The sequence below is a fragment of the Plecotus auritus genome, assembly GCF_963455305.1.
Source record: "Plecotus auritus genome assembly, chromosome: 1".
Taxonomy (NCBI): domain Eukaryota; kingdom Metazoa; phylum Chordata; class Mammalia; order Chiroptera; family Vespertilionidae; genus Plecotus; species Plecotus auritus.
Genome location: NC_137770.1, coordinates 32,449,198 through 32,466,930, shown reverse-complemented (window position 1 = coordinate 32,466,930; position 17,733 = coordinate 32,449,198). Strand labels below are relative to the sequence as shown.

General features: G+C 39.9%; 1 protein-coding gene and 2 pseudogenes across 25 annotated transcripts in view; all 3 read left to right on the top strand.

The window, feature by feature from the left end:
• GPHN (gephyrin) overlaps positions 1–17,733 on the top strand; it is a 439,592-nt gene that overhangs the window by 220,532 nt on the left and 201,327 nt on the right. For all 23 annotated transcript variants that reach the window (XM_080684045.1, XM_080684039.1, XM_080684042.1 and 20 more), the window contains one exon: positions 5,737–5,831. In XM_080684045.1, the coding sequence (XP_080540171.1) occupies positions 5,737–5,831 (95 nt within the window). The remainder of the gene's footprint in view (positions 1–5,736; positions 5,832–17,733) is intronic.
• LOC308253532 (D-3-phosphoglycerate dehydrogenase-like) lies at positions 12,020–13,688 on the top strand (annotated as a pseudogene). Its single transcript has one exon. The product of its transcript is annotated as a D-3-phosphoglycerate dehydrogenase-like (transcript).
• On the top strand, positions 16,006–17,549 carry LOC308238953 (histone H4 transcription factor-like; annotated as a pseudogene). The gene has a single exon. The product of its transcript is annotated as a histone H4 transcription factor-like (transcript).

Genomic DNA, 17,733 nt, shown 5'->3' with positions numbered 1-17,733 from the left:
AATAGCAGACTTACTGGTAACTCAGCATCTCATGCTCACTGCAAAGTATATGTTCATTGAATGGAATAGAAGATGAAATTGGCTACAGTACTTAAATTTTTACTTTTTTTTTCTTGCTTTCTCTATATAATTATACAGTCTCCCTTGATCTTTTATCATAACCAGATCTTATTTAAATATTGTACAACTTTGAAAAACAAAATAAAGTATATCCATTTTGAAAAGCTTTCTGCTTCTTCCAGGAGTGGAAGAATATATATATATTTAAGAAGCCTAAAACTCCAAGGGAAAACATACATTACCAACCAGATCATATCTTCCAAGTAAAACTGGGATAACTACCTATATCCTGGGTTGCATCTTCTCCTTCTTGTTGCAGTAGTGTTTAACTGCTTTAGTCACACTGTTATGAGACAGTGATGTGTTATGATTGTTTGAAAGGTGTTTGCAGCTAATATAAAATTACAAAATCTACAAATGAACTTTTGATTAATTAAAATAAATTTAAAGCTGCCCTTATAATAATGTGTCTCTTACTTTCATTTTGCTCTGTTTCTTAAATGAGACGAAAAAGAAGATTTATTATCTAGTATTCCTTGAGCATCCTTAGGAGTTAGTCATACATGTAAATTTTATATATCATGTCTATGTAGTCCTGAGAAAAAATATATTAAAGATAGCTTCTCTGTACCATAGTATACTTAAAGGGGCAGGCTCTGAACTGTTAGTTTATTATAACTTTTATAAAAGTGTAAAATAAAATTAATATGTTTGCCCTTCAATGAATAGAGTAAGGAAAATTTAATTGGATGGCATTATACTGCTTATTTTTAACAAATTTATCTTCTCACTAGGTCTACATTTTGCTCTTATGAAATATCCTAACAATTATTTCAGTCTACTTTACAAAGTTGAATATAAGGTGATTATGAAGATTAGATCAAATAGCACACATTATCATGAATCAACCTCATTACGTCCTTCACCGTGTGTTTTTCAAAGTGTGGTCCTCTGACTATCATCACAAGCATAACCTCTTATAAATGCATATTTTGAGGCTCTAGTCAGACATTCTGAATCAAGGTCTTTGGGTGGGGCCCAGCAATCAGTGTTGTTCAACACCTCTAGAAGATTCTGATGCACACTAAAGTTAGAGAACTACTCCTCTAACCAGATCCTACCTTGGTAGCTTTACATTATTAGTAGCCATTAGATGGTGTTTCAAAGATATTCTTTGTTACTTAAGATTAATCAGCGAAGAGCACTGTAGTAATTGTTAGGAAGGTATTTTATTAAACCTACATAGTTGAGTATAAGCATGTAAATATTAATACAAATTATGGTCTGTTAATAAATGTCTATAAAAGTAAGTAAAAGTGATTTTTCACAATCACCATGAATGTAAGAAATTTCTACCCATTTACATGTAGCTGCTATGTGTCCTGTACTTACTTAAACGTGATTGCTTGTTAACAATAACATTTTTTAAGGTCATTTTTTTCTGTGAAGTTAAAAATGGAACTCAATTTCATTGACAAGTTCCCTACCTATCGAATCATTGTTTATGACACTCTATTTTTTTTTGCAACTTGAGCAGTCTTTGAAGCATCTTTCTAACTTAAATGTTATCTTCAAAGTGTCAAGGGTAAAAAAATAAGATCACAGTAAGCAATTTTTTATAGGAGACTGAATTTTCATAGTTTAGAAAGTATTTAGAAGTTAAAAGAAAAAATGTCTTATTTACAGGGAATAGTTAAATCTAATTAAACATCATTATTTTAGACACTACTAGTTCAGAAAGGTTATATCTGAAGTAGAAATATAAATTTCTACTATTGTTCAAGGAAAAAAATAATGTAATAATCAAATTAATGTATGAGAAAGTAGAAACATTAAGCAAATTTAAAAAAATGGTTTTAAAGTTTTAACGGCATCTTTTTCCATTGATTATGAATAATCCTATCTAATAAAGAGGGAATATGCTAATTGACCCTCACGCGTTGCAAAGATTAATAAATCCTCATTCATATATTAGTGGGTACTAACTGCACTGTGCTGGGACCTGGGAACACATGGATAGAAAATTATGATCTTAGCATTCAGGGAAGTTACATTATAGTTAGTAAATAGAAAGAATTCTATCTAATAAAGAGGGAATATGCTAATTGACCATCATGCCCTCACAAAGATGGCGGCACCCACAACTAATAAGGAGGTAATATGCTAATTGACTGCCATGGCCTCAAAAATGGCAGCACCCACAGCCACAAGATGGCGGTGCCCAGTCCCCTCAGCTACCCAGGGCCAGCCCGAGATGCAGGCAATCCTCAGATGGCAGCTGCCCAGCCACCCAGACCCACCCGAGACTCAGGTAACCAGGGCTGGCTGAGGCTTGCACTGCTGGCAGTGGCAACAGCAGAGGTGTGATGGGGGCATTGCCTTCCCCTGATCGCCAGGTTGCCTCCCACCCCTGAGGGCTCCCGGACCATGAGAGGGGGCAGGCCGGGCTGAGGGACCCCGCCTCCAGTGCATGAATTTTTATGCCCCGGGCCTCTAGTCTATTAATAATGAATGATAGCTATTTGAATAATAAAGGCACATATAATCTTCATTATCTATTGCATACTAGTATATATGATTGAAAGGTTAAAGCTACACATTGAAACTAGCCTAACCATTTGGATTTTTTAAAAAATTTAGATCACTTTTTCCTCTTTTATTCTCTTGCTCTTTTCCTTCTAATTGTGCCTTTACCAGCTTTTGCCCTCCTCTACTTCCAATTTCTACTTCATTTGACCTCTTGTTCTCTTAAGATTCCACTATTTCAGTGTTCTGCTTCCTGCCCCCCACTTGTCAACATTCTAAGATTTAGGTTCTTGCTCTCCATTCTCTTTTCCTTTATCTTTGGTTCTCAACCACTGTTTCTAGGTTTGGTTTCTGGTTTTTTGTATTATTCCTGTTCTCTAACTGGTAAGATCAAAACTGCAAGGATGTAAGGCAAATTGGAAAGTAGAGGCATAGAGAGAATTGACATGTATTGAATACCTACTCTGTGATAGGTAATTTACTTATATCATTTACTTCTCATAAGATGTAGATATGTTTTACTATTATATCCATTTTATTCATAAGTACACTAAAGCTCAGAAAAGTTAAACATTTTGTTGTAATGCACAGAACAATTAAGTGATAAAGCCAAGTTTCAAATGTATATTGCATCACTTATTCAATAATATTTTTATTCAACCAAAATTTATTGAATACACATAGTATAGGTTGGGTATTGTGCTAGGTGCTGCAATATATCCAGCCCTTATTCTCATCAACCTTAGCTATGTAGTGGTATTGTCTGATCTCACAGATGGTGATTTTACTGCTACACCAAACAGCTTAAGAGGAAAAAGAAAAAGGAAGTAGAAGGTTCTGATGTTTCATGGAAAAGATGTATTTGACATAGATGTAAGAAAGACCATATTTGTGCATTACTTATGGATACTCTATTGAAAAGTTGGTTTTTGTCTAGTCCTAGAGAGAGTCTGATAATCTCCCCATCACCATTGTGAACACCAGTGCCTTTTAGTGACATCACAGTATATAATTTCCTTTTCTGTTCTGTTCTAAAATACACAAGAATTGTGTCTATAAGCCCAAATTCTCTAGGAAGTCTTCAGAAAGAATTAACTGTCCTCCCTAAATTATGTTTGGAAAAAGATGAAGACCTTTGTATAAAAAAATCATTAATCCATCCATCATCCATATATTTATTAATACACTAAAAATAATTAAGATGGTTTATTCAAACACATAGAGCACAACTTTTAACAAGATAAATGTGAAAAAATAGGGCAAGGAACAATAAGATGCAATTAGATTGTGTTCAGGAAGCATACTAAAACAGTATCCACAAATTTGCCTCTGTTCTAAAGGATAACACAAGCATCATAATTTAAAAACAAACTGGTAGCACAGAAAAAGACCCATTCTTACTTGTGACACTTAAGAGGAAATTTCTCTATAGATTCTCTTAAAGAGGATCACAATGCAATGTAGTGAACATTAGCCTCAGATACTTTCTGATGTGAGTATGAGTCGCACTGAGCCATTTCATTGGCTTCAATTGTATGCCACAAAAGCAAATTCCAGTAAAACGATTCTTTGAAAAGTGAGATGAGGCAATCAAGGTAAACCACTGTAATCTGACCAAATTCAATTGCATATTTTAAGAGTATGTAGAAAATTTAATGAATTACATATTTTTTATGTGATTCTCAAATATAATTTGCCAATTGAGTTTTTTATGTGCCAGGTGACAGTGAGTTGACACAAACTCTTATAAGTTTGATTTCATTAAATGCAATATCAATGCATAGAATACATCCTAGTACATAGGTGTTTAATAACTAATGTGGAGATGGATAAATATTGTGCTTTAAAGTATTTGTTTAAATGAAAGACTTCCTCTCAGCTACATGTTGATATTTTTCCCTTATCTTTAAATAAACTATGCTACTGTACTTTGGAATACATCATTTTAACATGGAAATAGTGTTTCTTCTCCAGAGACCTCAAAATCATACCAGATTTTGAATTTGGAAAACAAAAGATAGATTCTGATAATGCTAGCTTGACCATTTTTAGCTATGCATTTAAATGAAAGTAATTAACTTCTAAATTTAGGAATTTAAGAATTTCCTTTCTCCTATCTGCTGGCCCTCTATTTTTAAAGCACAATTTATTGAAAAGTTATTTTGGTATATTAGTTTCTTTTAAAATGTCTGCCATTGTATTGAATTATGCTGGGATTCAGTAGACCAGTAGATTACATCAATTCTAGTCATACTTTATTCTGTATAGTTATAAGGGGTTAACTAACAATTCATCTTAAAAGTTAATTGGCCTTTCTCTATATTACTCCATAATTTACTTTTTATTTCATTTGCATTTTTCTTATTTATTGGAATACTTTGTTTTGCAAATTTCACAGAGAATTAGGAATTAATTAAATCATATATTTTACTCTCATATCTTTACCATCACAGAATAATATATACCGATTTTGATTTGCCTTTAGAAAATGAAATTTTCCTGTCTCCTTCATTAGCTTATTCCAGATTTAAGCACACTTGTCTTAAAAATGTTCTCTCTTAAAACTTCCGTTATATAAATAAAGCCTATCACTTTTATTATTTTTAAAATAGATGGTAATTCATATTGAAGATAATGGAACCCAGAGGGTTTTTTTCTACCCAATACATGGGAAAAGTTGACTGGTGACTTCTTCAGTTCCTTTTAATTATATCATAAAATTATAGAGCTAGGAGAGATACAAAATGATCGTAGGGTTCCAGGGAGAGACTATTTTAAGAGTAATAGACAAAAATAAATTTACCCAAATTTCTTACCCTTAGAAATCTATTGAGCCCTAATAGCAATCTGGGACTTCCTTTTAAAATTTAGGTTATTAGGTGAGATGAGACTTTTATCAAATACTTCTGAATTGTCACAGATAGGAAAGGTCTGCTAATGTAAAAGTTCCCTGGATGTCTTGGTTCTTGACTTTTATTCAGTGGTCCCAAAGAACTGAGTCTTGCTGCCTTAAAAAAAAAAAAGTCTGGAACTACAAAGTGTGGTTTAGAAAAAGCATGGTTTATACTTACATTGAAGTTAATTTTACTACTCTGCATTCCTTCTTTTTGGCTAATTTCACTCAGTCTGCTATTTAATCTTTAATTACAGGCCACAAAAGAAGTAATAGAACGGGAAGCACCAGGGATGGCCCTGGCAATGCTGATGGGATCACTTAATGTTACACCTCTGGGCATGCTCTCTAGGTAAGAAAGTCACCAAAATGTTGCAAATAAAATTAATTCCATACTATTTATTACTACAATAGACTGGTAAACCCAAGAAACTTGAGTTTTAACACTTAAGTTTGCCCCATTTTCCCCCTAGAATTAAAAGTCTTAGTATCCTGTCCAGTCAAATGTTGGACATTAGTTTCTTTCAAGTTTTTTCTTTTTGCATATTATATTTAAAGTTTTAAAAAATATTATGTTAGCGCTAAAAGCTGTCAATCCTAACACAGAGAAGAGCCCAGTTTATTAAGATGTAAAATTATTCTTTTTTGTGATTATCTGCAATCATTAATTAATATTCATTAATTGTCATCTAATACTAATTTGATAAAACTAAGCAGTAGAATTTCTAAAATTAAGTTGTTCTCACAAGTTAGTAACTTCTATTCCAATTTGTAATTAGATATATTGATATCTGGTCATGAAAAAAGCTCAATTAATAGTACATTATTATTACATTAAATTAGTCTATTTGAAACTATGATTTTGTTGACATAGATGTTGACATCCATCTCAATCTAATGGTTTAGTTATTTGTTATTATTTTAGCAACTCTTAGATTAAAATCTTCTTTAGTGAGGAAAACATATAACATATCATTTAAGTTAAAGACAGAAGTGTAAATTAGTGAGAATCTATTGATTTAATTATTTGATTAGACAGTTGATCTCAGAGCAACCTAAAAATACACAGCAACTTTATAATATAAGCATTTCACAATCATTATTTATAGCCATTTATTGATCCGATGTGCAATATGAATATATAAATAAATATATGCATTTAATGCTTAGAATGTGAGTTCTAATGCCCTTTCTTTTACTTGGACTAAGTTTATATCCCATGAAGAGAAGCCACTTGAAAAATAACTAAAAGGAAATGTGAATGGGTCATTAGATACTGTATTCCCTTTGCTATCACAAGTACTATATGGTAATATTTTATTTTAGTAAGAGCAAAAATAGAATTAAAGTAGAATGATAGAGATTTTAAACTTAAAAGATTATGCTGATCTTTAAGGAACTTATATTAACTCTTTTATTCTGTTGGGGATTTTTTTAGCCTTTACTTATATTACTATAGATATGAGGTCAAGAGTCACATTTGATCTCTTTTCTCTATGGAATTAAGTGTAGCTATCTTTGAACATAAAATAACTCTTTCCTGGCATACAAGGAATATAGTTAAAGAATTAAACTTCATCTCTTGTTAATCCTTATAATAAATAGGTAATATGCAAATTAACCCTCAAGCCCTCACAAGATGGCTGCCTACGACCAGGCCAGCAGGAGGTTAGTGAGGGACGACCAAACAACTGAACAGCAGGATGCATGGGGTGACCAGGCCGGCGGGGGCCCATGAGGGGAACTAGGCCGGCAGTGGGGGCAGTTGGGGGTGACCAGGCCAGCAGTGGGGGCAGTTGGGGGTGACCAGGCCAGAAAGGGGGCCAATTAGGGGTGACCAGGCCAGCAGAGGGGTCCATTGGGGGTGACCAGGCCAGTATGGGGGGCAGTTGGGGGGCGGCCAGGCCAGCGGGGGGGCAGTTAGGAGCAACCAGGCCGGCAGGGAGGGGTCAGTTGGGGCAACCTGGCCAGCAGCGGGGGGCAGTTAGGGGCGATGAGGCTGGCAGGGGGGGCAGTTAGGGGTAATCAGGCTGGCACACAGAGGCAGTGAGGGGCAATCAGGCCGGCAGTGGGGCGCAGTTAGGGGCAGGCAGGCAGGCAGGTGAGCGATTAGGAGCCAGAAGTCCAAGATTGTGAGAGGGATGTCCAACTTCCAGTTTAGGCCCGATCCCCAGGATATTGGGATATCCCTCGAGGGGTCCCGGATTGGAGAGGGTGTAGGCTGGGCTGAGGGTGTCCCCCTTTCTCCCGTGCATGAATTTCGTGCACAGGGCCTCTAGTTCTTTTATAATAAAAACTAGAGTCCCAGTGCACAAAATTCATTCACTTGGGTGCGCAGGAGGTCTCTCCGCCCAACCTGTGCCCTCTAGCAGTCCAGGAGCCCTCTGGAGATGTCCAACTGCCTCGGAGGTGAGACAGGCTCCCGCCACCTCTGCTGCACTCACCAGCCGTGAGCCCAGCTCAGGGCTTCTGGCTGAGCAGCGCTCCCCTTGTAGGAGCACACTGACCACCAGGGGGCAGCTCCTGCATTGAGCATCTGCCCCCTGTTGGTCAGTGTGTGTCATAGCAACCCATTGATCCGCTATTTGGTCAATTTGCATATTAGCCTTTTATTATATAGGATTCTAATTTGGCAAGCATAGTAATACTTTATTTGACAGGCCCCATATTAACCATTAGGGATACTAAGAATAGAAAAAAATATATAAGCCTTGTCCTTAATGATTCCCCAGTTAACTGGAGAACTTGTTCTTCGCAACTGTTAAAGTAATCCTTAAAATTGACTATAGATTTCTTGATCCAGTATAGAAATATTACTTTTTGTCTTATTGAAAGATTTTTCTGGATTAATTCCTTTTTCACCTTTTGAATCCACGTAATTACTGAGCACTGGACTACTGAGTAAGTGGAAAATTAATCAACAGGAGCTGATTTTAAGTACCCTGTATAAGGTCATCATCATCTTTATGCTGAAGGCTTTGAAAATGAAAACATATACACATCAGGGTAACAGATCTTCTGACTTTTCTTTCTGTTCATTGCCGACTTAACTGAGAGTTTTCTCAGATTTGAAACAGTTAATAGTCTACATGAGTGGGAAAGAAAATTGTAGAATATTTCCATGAATGTTCACTTTTTGGTGCTTTTTAAAGCTTTTTTTAATTCCTATTTTAAAAACAGCTATGATTAGATTTATGCTTCATTTCGATAGTATTTTTACCTTGTATGTGCTTTGGACTTTGCACATACTTCTATGTTTCTGTTTTTATCTCTAGAGAGCAGAATTAAATAAAAATACCTTTCAAAATCACCACATCTGTTCCAAATCGTTTTTCTCTGTTTGATTACTTAATATACTATAGGTTTTCTGTACAAGAAAGTTGGAAGATAGTATCAAGTATTAGTTAAGAGCATCATTCTCTAAAGACAGTTGGCTGGCTTGGGTTCTATTCAGGCTCTACTACTTTCTAGCTACTTAACATCTGTTTTGTTTTCTTATCTGTATAATGAGGATATTAATAGAACCAGTCTTCTTGAATTAAGTGAGTGAGTCCATGTAAAGTATTTAAAACAACAACTGATTTATAAGTCTTATTTAAGTGTTAATCATTGTTGTTTTTAGTGGTTGGGTGTTCTAGTTCTTAAACAAGTCGGTTGGAAACACCTAATAGCTTTCTTTCATCTGAAAATGCCTTTATCTTACCTTCATTTCTGAAGGATATTGTCACTAGATGTAGAATTCTGAATTGACAGCTCTTTTCTTTCAGCACATTAAAATGAAAAAGTTGTGCTTTTTCCTGGCTCCATAATTCCTAACAAAACTTAAGTGATAAGGAAAGTTATAGCTGTAAATGCTTACATTTAAAAAGAAAAGTCTCAAAACAACCACCTAACATTATAGCTTAAGGAACTTGAGAAAGAAGAATGAACAAAACCCAAAACTAGAAGATAAAAGAAAATAATAAAGATTAAAGCAGAAATAAATAGCAAATGGAAAAAACAATACAGAAAAGTTAACTAAACCAAATATTATTTCTTTAAAAAGATCAACAAAATTGGATAATCTAGATGAAATGGACAAATTCCTACAAATACAAAGCCTAGTAGATTGAATCACAAAGGAATAGAAAGTCCAAATAGATCTGTAACTAGTAAGAAGATTGAATCGGTAATCAAAAACCTACCTACAAATAAAATGCCTGTATCCAACGGCTTCTCTAATAAGTCTACCAAACGTTAAAAAAAAAATGGTACCAATCCTCAAACTCTTCAAAAAAATTGAAGAGAAGGGAACACTTCTAACTAATTCTATGAGGGCAGCGCTGCCCTATACCAAGGAAAGACAAAAAAAACTACAAGAAAACAACTGACCAATATTCCTTATGAACATTGATGCAAAAAATATTCAACAATATACTAGCAAACCAAATTCAGCAGCATATTGAAAGAATTTTGCACCATGATGAAGTGGGATTTATATCTATAATGCAAGAATAGTTCTTCATACAAAAAAAATCAATATACCACAGTAACAAAATAAAGGATTAAAAACACCAAGAATCTCAATTGATACAGAAAAATTATTTGACAAAATTCAGCATGCATTCATGGTAATGACACTTAATCTGAAATAGCAGCAAACTACCTTAACATAATAATGGCCTTATATTAAAAAACACACAGCTGATATCATACTCAATGGTGAAAGACTGAATGCTCTTTCTCTAAAATAGGAACAAGACCAGGTTGCCAATTTTTGCCACTTAAAAACAAATGCTATTGGAAGTTGTAGCTGGAGCATTAGGCAAAAATTAATTAATTAGTTAATTAATGGAATTCCAAATTGGGAAGGAAGAAATGAATTTTTTCCTGTTTGACTTAATCTTCTATGTAAAAAAACCTAGATTACACACACACACATACACACACACAACCTATTAGAACTAATAATTATATTCATCCAAATTTAAGATACATAATCAACATGCAAAATTCAGTTGTGTTTCTATACATTAACAATGAACAATGCAAAAGGAAATTATAAAAACAATTTCATTAACAATAGCATTTAAAAGAATAAATTCTTAGTCATTATCTTGATCAAGGGGGTGAAAGACTTGTACACTGAAAACTACCAAACATTGCTGAAAGAAATTAAAGACCTAATTAAATGGAAATCCAGGTTTATGGATTGGAAAATTTAATTATTAAAATGCCATTACTACCCAAAGTAATCTACAGATGTAATGCAGTTCTATCAAAATACATATATCAACATCCTTTTGAAGATATAGAAAATTTTATTCTAAAATTTATATAAAATCTCAAGGGACCCCAAATAGCTAAAACAATATTGAGAAAGAGCAATAAAGTAGGAGGACTTTCTCTCCCTGATATCAAAGTTATTAAAAAGTTACAATAATTAAAACTGTGGTGCTGGCATTAAGACAGACTTTTGAGATCAATGGAATAGAATAGAGAAGTCAGACCTGGCTGGTTGAGCCATGTCCCATGCACCAAAAGGTTACTGGTTTGATTCTCAGTCAGGGTATGTGCCCGGGTTGTGGACGTGATCCCCAGTAAGGGTATGTAGGAGGCAGACGATCGATGTTTCTCTCCTTCCCTCTGTTTTCCTCTCTCTCTAATGTCAATAAAAACATATTTTTTAAAAGAGGATTTTAAAAAATAGAAAGAATAGAGAGGCCAGTTATTTTTGAGAAGGGTACCAAGACAATTCAATATGGGAAAGATAATCTTCCGCAAATGGTGTTGGAAGTTGGACACATACCCTACACCAGTGGTCGGCAAACCACGGCTCGCGAGCCACATGTGGCTCTTTGGCCCCTTGAGTGTGGCTCTTCCACAAAATACCATGGCCTGGACGAGTCTATTTTGAAGAAGTGGGGTTAGAAGAAGTTTAAGTTTAAAAAATTTGGCTTTCAAAAGAAATTTCAATCGTTGTACTGTTGATATTTGGCTCTGTTGACTAATGAGTTTGCTGACCACTGCCCTACACCATCACTATAATAAAGAGCCAGGGTGTAACACTGTTACCACCTAAGCTCTACCAGACCGGAAGTCAGTGCATGGCAACGCAGCCTGACTGCTTGGGCTGCAGGCTCCATGCCCTAGCACTGACTGCTGAGGGGGCTGTGAATCAGGGCCAGAGAGAGGCCTGAAGAGAGAAGCAGGGACTGATCCATTGCCTCTGTGGCAGCTTTTGACCAGCACTTGCCTCTCTCTTTCTCTCCCAGTCTGGCCAGCAGCTGCGCCTCCATTTCTCTCCAGGATTCCACAGGGGCTGCTGATCAGCTCCGCCTTTCTGATCAGGCCCCATTGATAGGCCCAGAGACGCTGACTGGCATAGAAACCGACCAATCAGAACCAAATCTGAGTGAAGCGTGAGGAACCAATGGCTGCCTAGGAGGCAGAGCTTTTGACACTGACTGGCATAAAAACTGACCAAATCAGAACCAAATCTGGGGGCTTAGAGGTGTTTCTGTCTAGGGAGAGCTGTGGATCCCCAAGCCGGCTCCAGCAATGGCCTTCACAAATCTACAGAAAGTGCTCTTCAGTGACAGCCTGGATTCTTGCTGCCAGAAGATCCTGCAAGATGGAGGGCTGCAGGTGGTGGAGAAGCAGAACCTGAGCAAAGAGGAGCTGATAGCTGAGCTGTAGGAATGCTAAGGCCTTATCGTCTACTCGGCCACCAAGGTGACTTTTGATGTCATCAACACAGCAGAGAAGCTCCAGGTGGTGGGCAGGGCCGGCACTGGTGTGGAAAACGTGGATCTGGAGGCTACCACGAGGAATAGCATCCTGGTCATGAACACTCCCAATGGGAACAGTCTTAGTGCTGCGGAGCTCACCTGTGGGATGAACATGTGTCTGGCTAGGCAGATTCCCCAGGTGACAGCTTTGATGAAGGATGGCAAATGGGACCGAAAGAAGTTCATGGGAACCAAGTTGAATGGAAAGACCCTGGGAATTCTTGGCCTGGGGAGGATCGGGAAAGAGGTGGCTGTCCGGATGCAGTCCTTTGGGATGAAGACTGTAGGGTACGACCCCATCATCCTACCAGAGTTCTCGGCCTCCTTCAGCATTCTCCAGCTGCCTCTGGAGGAGATCTGGCCCCTCTGTGACTTAATCACTGTGCATACCCCTCTCCTGCCCTCCACAACAGGCCTGCTGAACGACAGCACCTTCGCCCTGTGCAAGAAGGGCGTGCATGTGGTGAACTGCGCGTGAACTGCGCTCGCGGAGGGATCGTGGACAAGGGCGCCCTGCTTTGGGCCCTGCCCTCGGGCAGTGCACGGGCACAGCACTGGACGAGGTCACGGAGAAGCCGCCTCTGGACCGCGCCTTGGTGGACCACAAGAACGTCATCAGCTGCCCCCACCTGGGCGCCATCACCAAGGAGGCCCAGAGCCGCTGCGGGGAGGAGATCTCTGTCCAATTCATGGACATGGTGAAGAGGGGAGCCCTCTCGGGGGTCATGAATGCCCAGGCCCTTACCAGCGCCTTCTCTCCACACACCAAATCTTGGATCAGTCTGGCAGAAGTTCTGGAGACTCTGATGCGAGCCTGGGCAGGGTCCCCCAATGGGACCATCCAGGTGGTAATGCAGGGCTTATCCCTGAAGAATGTCAGGAACTGCTTGAGCCCTGCAGTCATTGTCTTCCTCCTCAAATACTCTTCTAATCATGCGAATATGAACTTGGTGAATGCCAAGCTGTTGGTGAAGCATGTCGGCCTTAATGTAATCACCCCCCATAACCCCACTGTGCAAAGAGAGCAAGGATGTGGGGAAGGCTTCCTGAGTGTGGCCCTGCAGGTGCCCCCTACCAGGCTGTGGGCTTTGTCCAGGGCACCACACCTGTGCTTCAGGCACTCAACGGAGCTGCCTTCAGACCAGAATGCCTCTCCACAGGGGTCTGCTCCTGTTCCGGACTCAGCCCTCCAACCCTGCCATGCTGCCTACCATGATTGGGCTCCTGGCAGAGGCAGGCGTGCAGCTGCTGTCCTACCAGACCTCAGTGGTGTCCGAAGGGAGACCTGGCATGTCATGGGCATCTCCTCCCTACTGCCCAGCCAGAACGCCTGGAAGCAGCATGTGACCGAGGCCTTTCAGTTTCTGACCTTGGGGCTCACCAGGACCAGCCTTGGGGGCTTTGGGATCAACATTGAGAGGCCACATTCCCGGGGCTGACACCACTTATGTGGTCTGACCCCTATAATAACCACTTAATAAACAGCCCACCCTCCCCCCTGCAAAAAAAACACAAAACACAGAACCAAATCTGGGTCAACTGTGAGGAGCCAATGGCTGCCTAGGAGGTGGAGCTTTTGATGCTGACTGGCATAGAAACTGACCTATCAGAGCCAAATTGGCTGGCAGAGAGGGCAGTTGAGGGCGAGATTAGACCTGCAGGGGAGGGCAGTTGGGGGTGAGATCAGGCCTGCAGGGGAGGGTAGTTGGGGGCAAGATCATGCCGGCAGGGGAGTGCAGCTGGGGGAAACCAGGCTGGCAAGGGGAGGGCAGTTAGGGACGAGATCAGGCCAGCAGGGGAGGGCCATTGGGGACGAGATCAGGCCGGCAGGGGAGGGCAGTTGGGGGCGAGATCAGGCCAGTAGGGGAGGCTAGTTGGGGCCAACCAGCCTGCAGGGGAGGGCAGTTGGAGGCGAGATCAGGCAGGCAGGCAGAGGCAGTTAGGGGCGATCAGGCAGGCAAGCAGGTGAGCAGTTAGGAGCCAGCAGTCCCACATTGCGAGAGGGATATCCGATTAGAGAGGGTGTAGGCTGGGCTGAGGGAATCCCCCCTCCATGCACGAATTTCATGCACCGGGCCACTAGTATATTAATTAACTTTAAAAGAATCAAAGACCTAAATGTAAGAGTTAAAACTATAAAACTTATGGAAGAAAACTTCAGGGGAAAGCTTGATGACATTAGATTTTGCAGTGCTTTCTTGAATATAATATCAAAAGTAATAAAATAAAATATAGATAAGTTGGACTTAGTCAACATTAAAAACTTTATGCCTCAAAACACACTATCAGCAAAATAAAATGACAACCACAGAATGGTAAAAAAAAAAAAAAACATTTGCAAGTCATATATCTGATAAGGGTTTAATATCCAGAATATGTAAAGAACTCCAACTCAAAAACAAAACAAACACCCCAATTTAAAATGGGCAGAGGACTTGAATAGGTATTTCTCCAAAGAAGATATACAAATGGTCAGTAAGCACATGAAAAGATACTCAATATCAGTATTCATTAGAGAAATGCAAATCAAAACTACAATGAGATATCACTTCACACCTATTAGGATGGCTCTTATCGAAAACAAACAGACAAACAAGTTCAAGCATTGGTGAGGATGTAGAGAAATTGGAACCCTTGTACATTGTTGGTGGGAATGTAAAATGGTGCAGCTGTTGTTTAAAATAGTATGGCCACTACTCAAAAAAATTAAACATAGAATTACCATATTATCCAGCATTTCCACTTCTAGGTATATGCCCAAAATAACTGAAAGCAAAGACTGGAACAGATACTTATATACTAATGTTTATAGTGTTGTTAACAACAGCCAAAAGGTGGATGCAACTCATATGTCCATTTATGGATGAATGAATGGATAAACAAAATGTGTTATATAGATGCAATGGAATATTAGTTAGCCTGAAAAATGAATGAATTTTTGATACATTATGCAACATGTATGACTTTAGAGACGTGCTAAGTCAGCAAACTGCGGCTCGCAAGCCACATGCGGCTAGTGAGCCGCAGTTTGCCGCTCTGTTGACTAATGAGTTTGCCGACCACTGGGATAGGGGCTTAATCACAAGGAACAACAACAGCCTGAAATTATTGGAATTGAGAGTAAGTAAACTAGACAAAAGCACAAATATTGTGTGATTCCACTTATATGAAGTCAAATACATAGATACAGAAAGTAGAACAGTGATTACCCAGGGTGGGAAGGGTGGAACATGGAGTTATTGTTTATTGGACATTTTCAGTACAGAATGATGACAAAATTCTGGAGATGTATAGTGATGGTTACACAGCAGGGTGAATGTACATAATGCCAATGAACTGAACACTTAAAATTGGTTAAAATGGTAAATTTCATGGTATGTATATTTCACCACAATTTAAAGAAATGCTTTAGGATAGTAAATACTGCATGCATGGCATGCAGATTTTCTTGGTATATTTCTACAATACATCAGACACAGCTTCCATTCAGCATCACAGGAAGTGCATCAGGTTGCAAAAGACAAGTGAGACAGACTTGGGATGAATAACTACTGCAGCACAGGAAAGCTGGTACTTCTTCCCTTCTCTCACCCCGCTAATATATTTTTCTATGTACTTTAGTCCCTATAAGAGTTTTTTTGATCGCTGAGTTTCATTCGTCGTAAGTCATATAATAAACAATCTGGGCCCTTCCAGAAATGGTCGAGGTAGAAGGAAAACTGGAAAGACTTGGGAGCTGAGGGGCGAGTGAAGGCCATGCCGCCCCCTGGGAAAGTTTCCCAAAAGGAGAACCTGGACCTACAGTGTGAATAGGGGTCCTGCTCCTTTCTGTGGCCATGTAGGACTTCTGTGAACATGTTACTCAGCACCTGCAGAAGTACCTGCACAGCTTCGGGGAGGAAGGAGAGGAGGAGGAGGAGGATCTGCTGCTGGAGGAAGAATACTCCTGCATATGGCAGGAGTGTGGCCTTTGTCCTCTGGACAGTTCTGCTGACCTTGTCCACCATGTCTACTACCACTGCTACCATACCAAGCTGAAACAATAGGGGCTGCTAGCCTGCAGAGCCAGACCAACTTCAGCCCTTGCATTTGGACTTCCACAGCTACAACATGACCCAACATCCCTGACTACTTCCCATGTCTGTGGGAGCAGTGTGAGAGCTCCTTCAATAATCCTGAGTGGTTCTATTGGCATGTGGAAGGGCACAGCCTGTGTTATGAATACAAAGCAGTTGGAAAAGTTCCTCCTACAACCATGAGGTGCTGTGTGGCTGGAAAGGCTGTACCTGTACCTTCAAGGACCACTGTGAGCTTCAAAAGCACATCCGTAGCCATACCCAGGAAAAGGTGGTGGCCTGCCCGACATGCAGGGGCATGTTTGTCAACAATACCAAGTTCTTAGATCACATCCATTGCCAGACCTCATTGGATCAGCAGTGCTTCCAGTGCTCTCACTGTTCCATGGTATTTGTGACTGACAGGCTATTTGTGGGACCACATGCATAACCATGTGAATCAGTATAAGTGTTCTCTAAGTGATATAACCTGTCTGCTGCCATCCTCCCTCTGCAACCACATGCATTTTCGCCACAGTGAAGACTGGCCTTTTAAATGGGACTGTTGTAACTTCAGCTGCAAGAATCTACTTGACTTCTGGAAGCACCTGGATACCCATAACAAGGACCCAGCATACAGGTATGATTTTGAGAACTGCAACTTCAGTGCCCGAGCCCTCTGCTCTGTCAAGTCCCATTACCGAAAAGTGCATAAAGGTTACTCAGAGCCAAAGTACAAATGTCACGTGTGTAACAAATGCTGCACAAGGAGCAACAGCTTCGCCATGCATCTTCACAAGAAGCACCAGTTCAAGTGGCCCTCAGGGCACTTTAAACAAGGAACATGAAGATGGCTACGTGCGGCTGTAGCTAGTTCGCTATAAAAGTGTAGAGCTGACACAACAACTGCTGTGGCAACCACAAGAAGGATTGGACCTAAGAGCATCACTCAATGAGAGCAGCCTGCAGAACATCATTCTGGAATCAGTATCAGGGGAGTCAGGACCCCAGGAAGAGGTGGAAGAGGAGAGCAGAGGTGGTGAAGGGATAGCCCTCTCAGCCTCCCATGACACCTCCAGTCCTGTCATCTACATGGTGAATCAGACCAGTGCCCAAGAGATTGTTTACTATGTGCTGTCCAAAGACCCGGGAGAGCCCCCACACCCAGCACCTGAGCCCCCCTCAGGGAGCATCTTGGAAAAGCTTCAGGGAATAGCTGAGGAATCAGAAGTCGAGATGGTCTAAAGGTGGTTGAGCAGGACCATTCCTAACCCAGGCTTGGGTTTGAACCAGACTGGTGGCAGTGCCCCTTTGGGCAGCCCTTGCCAATGGATGCCTTTTGGAGGGGTGCTGAGAGCAGTGTGGTCCACTCTGGACCTGGCTTGCATCACTCAGCAGACTCTAAGGACTTTTCTTTTCTGCCAGGCCA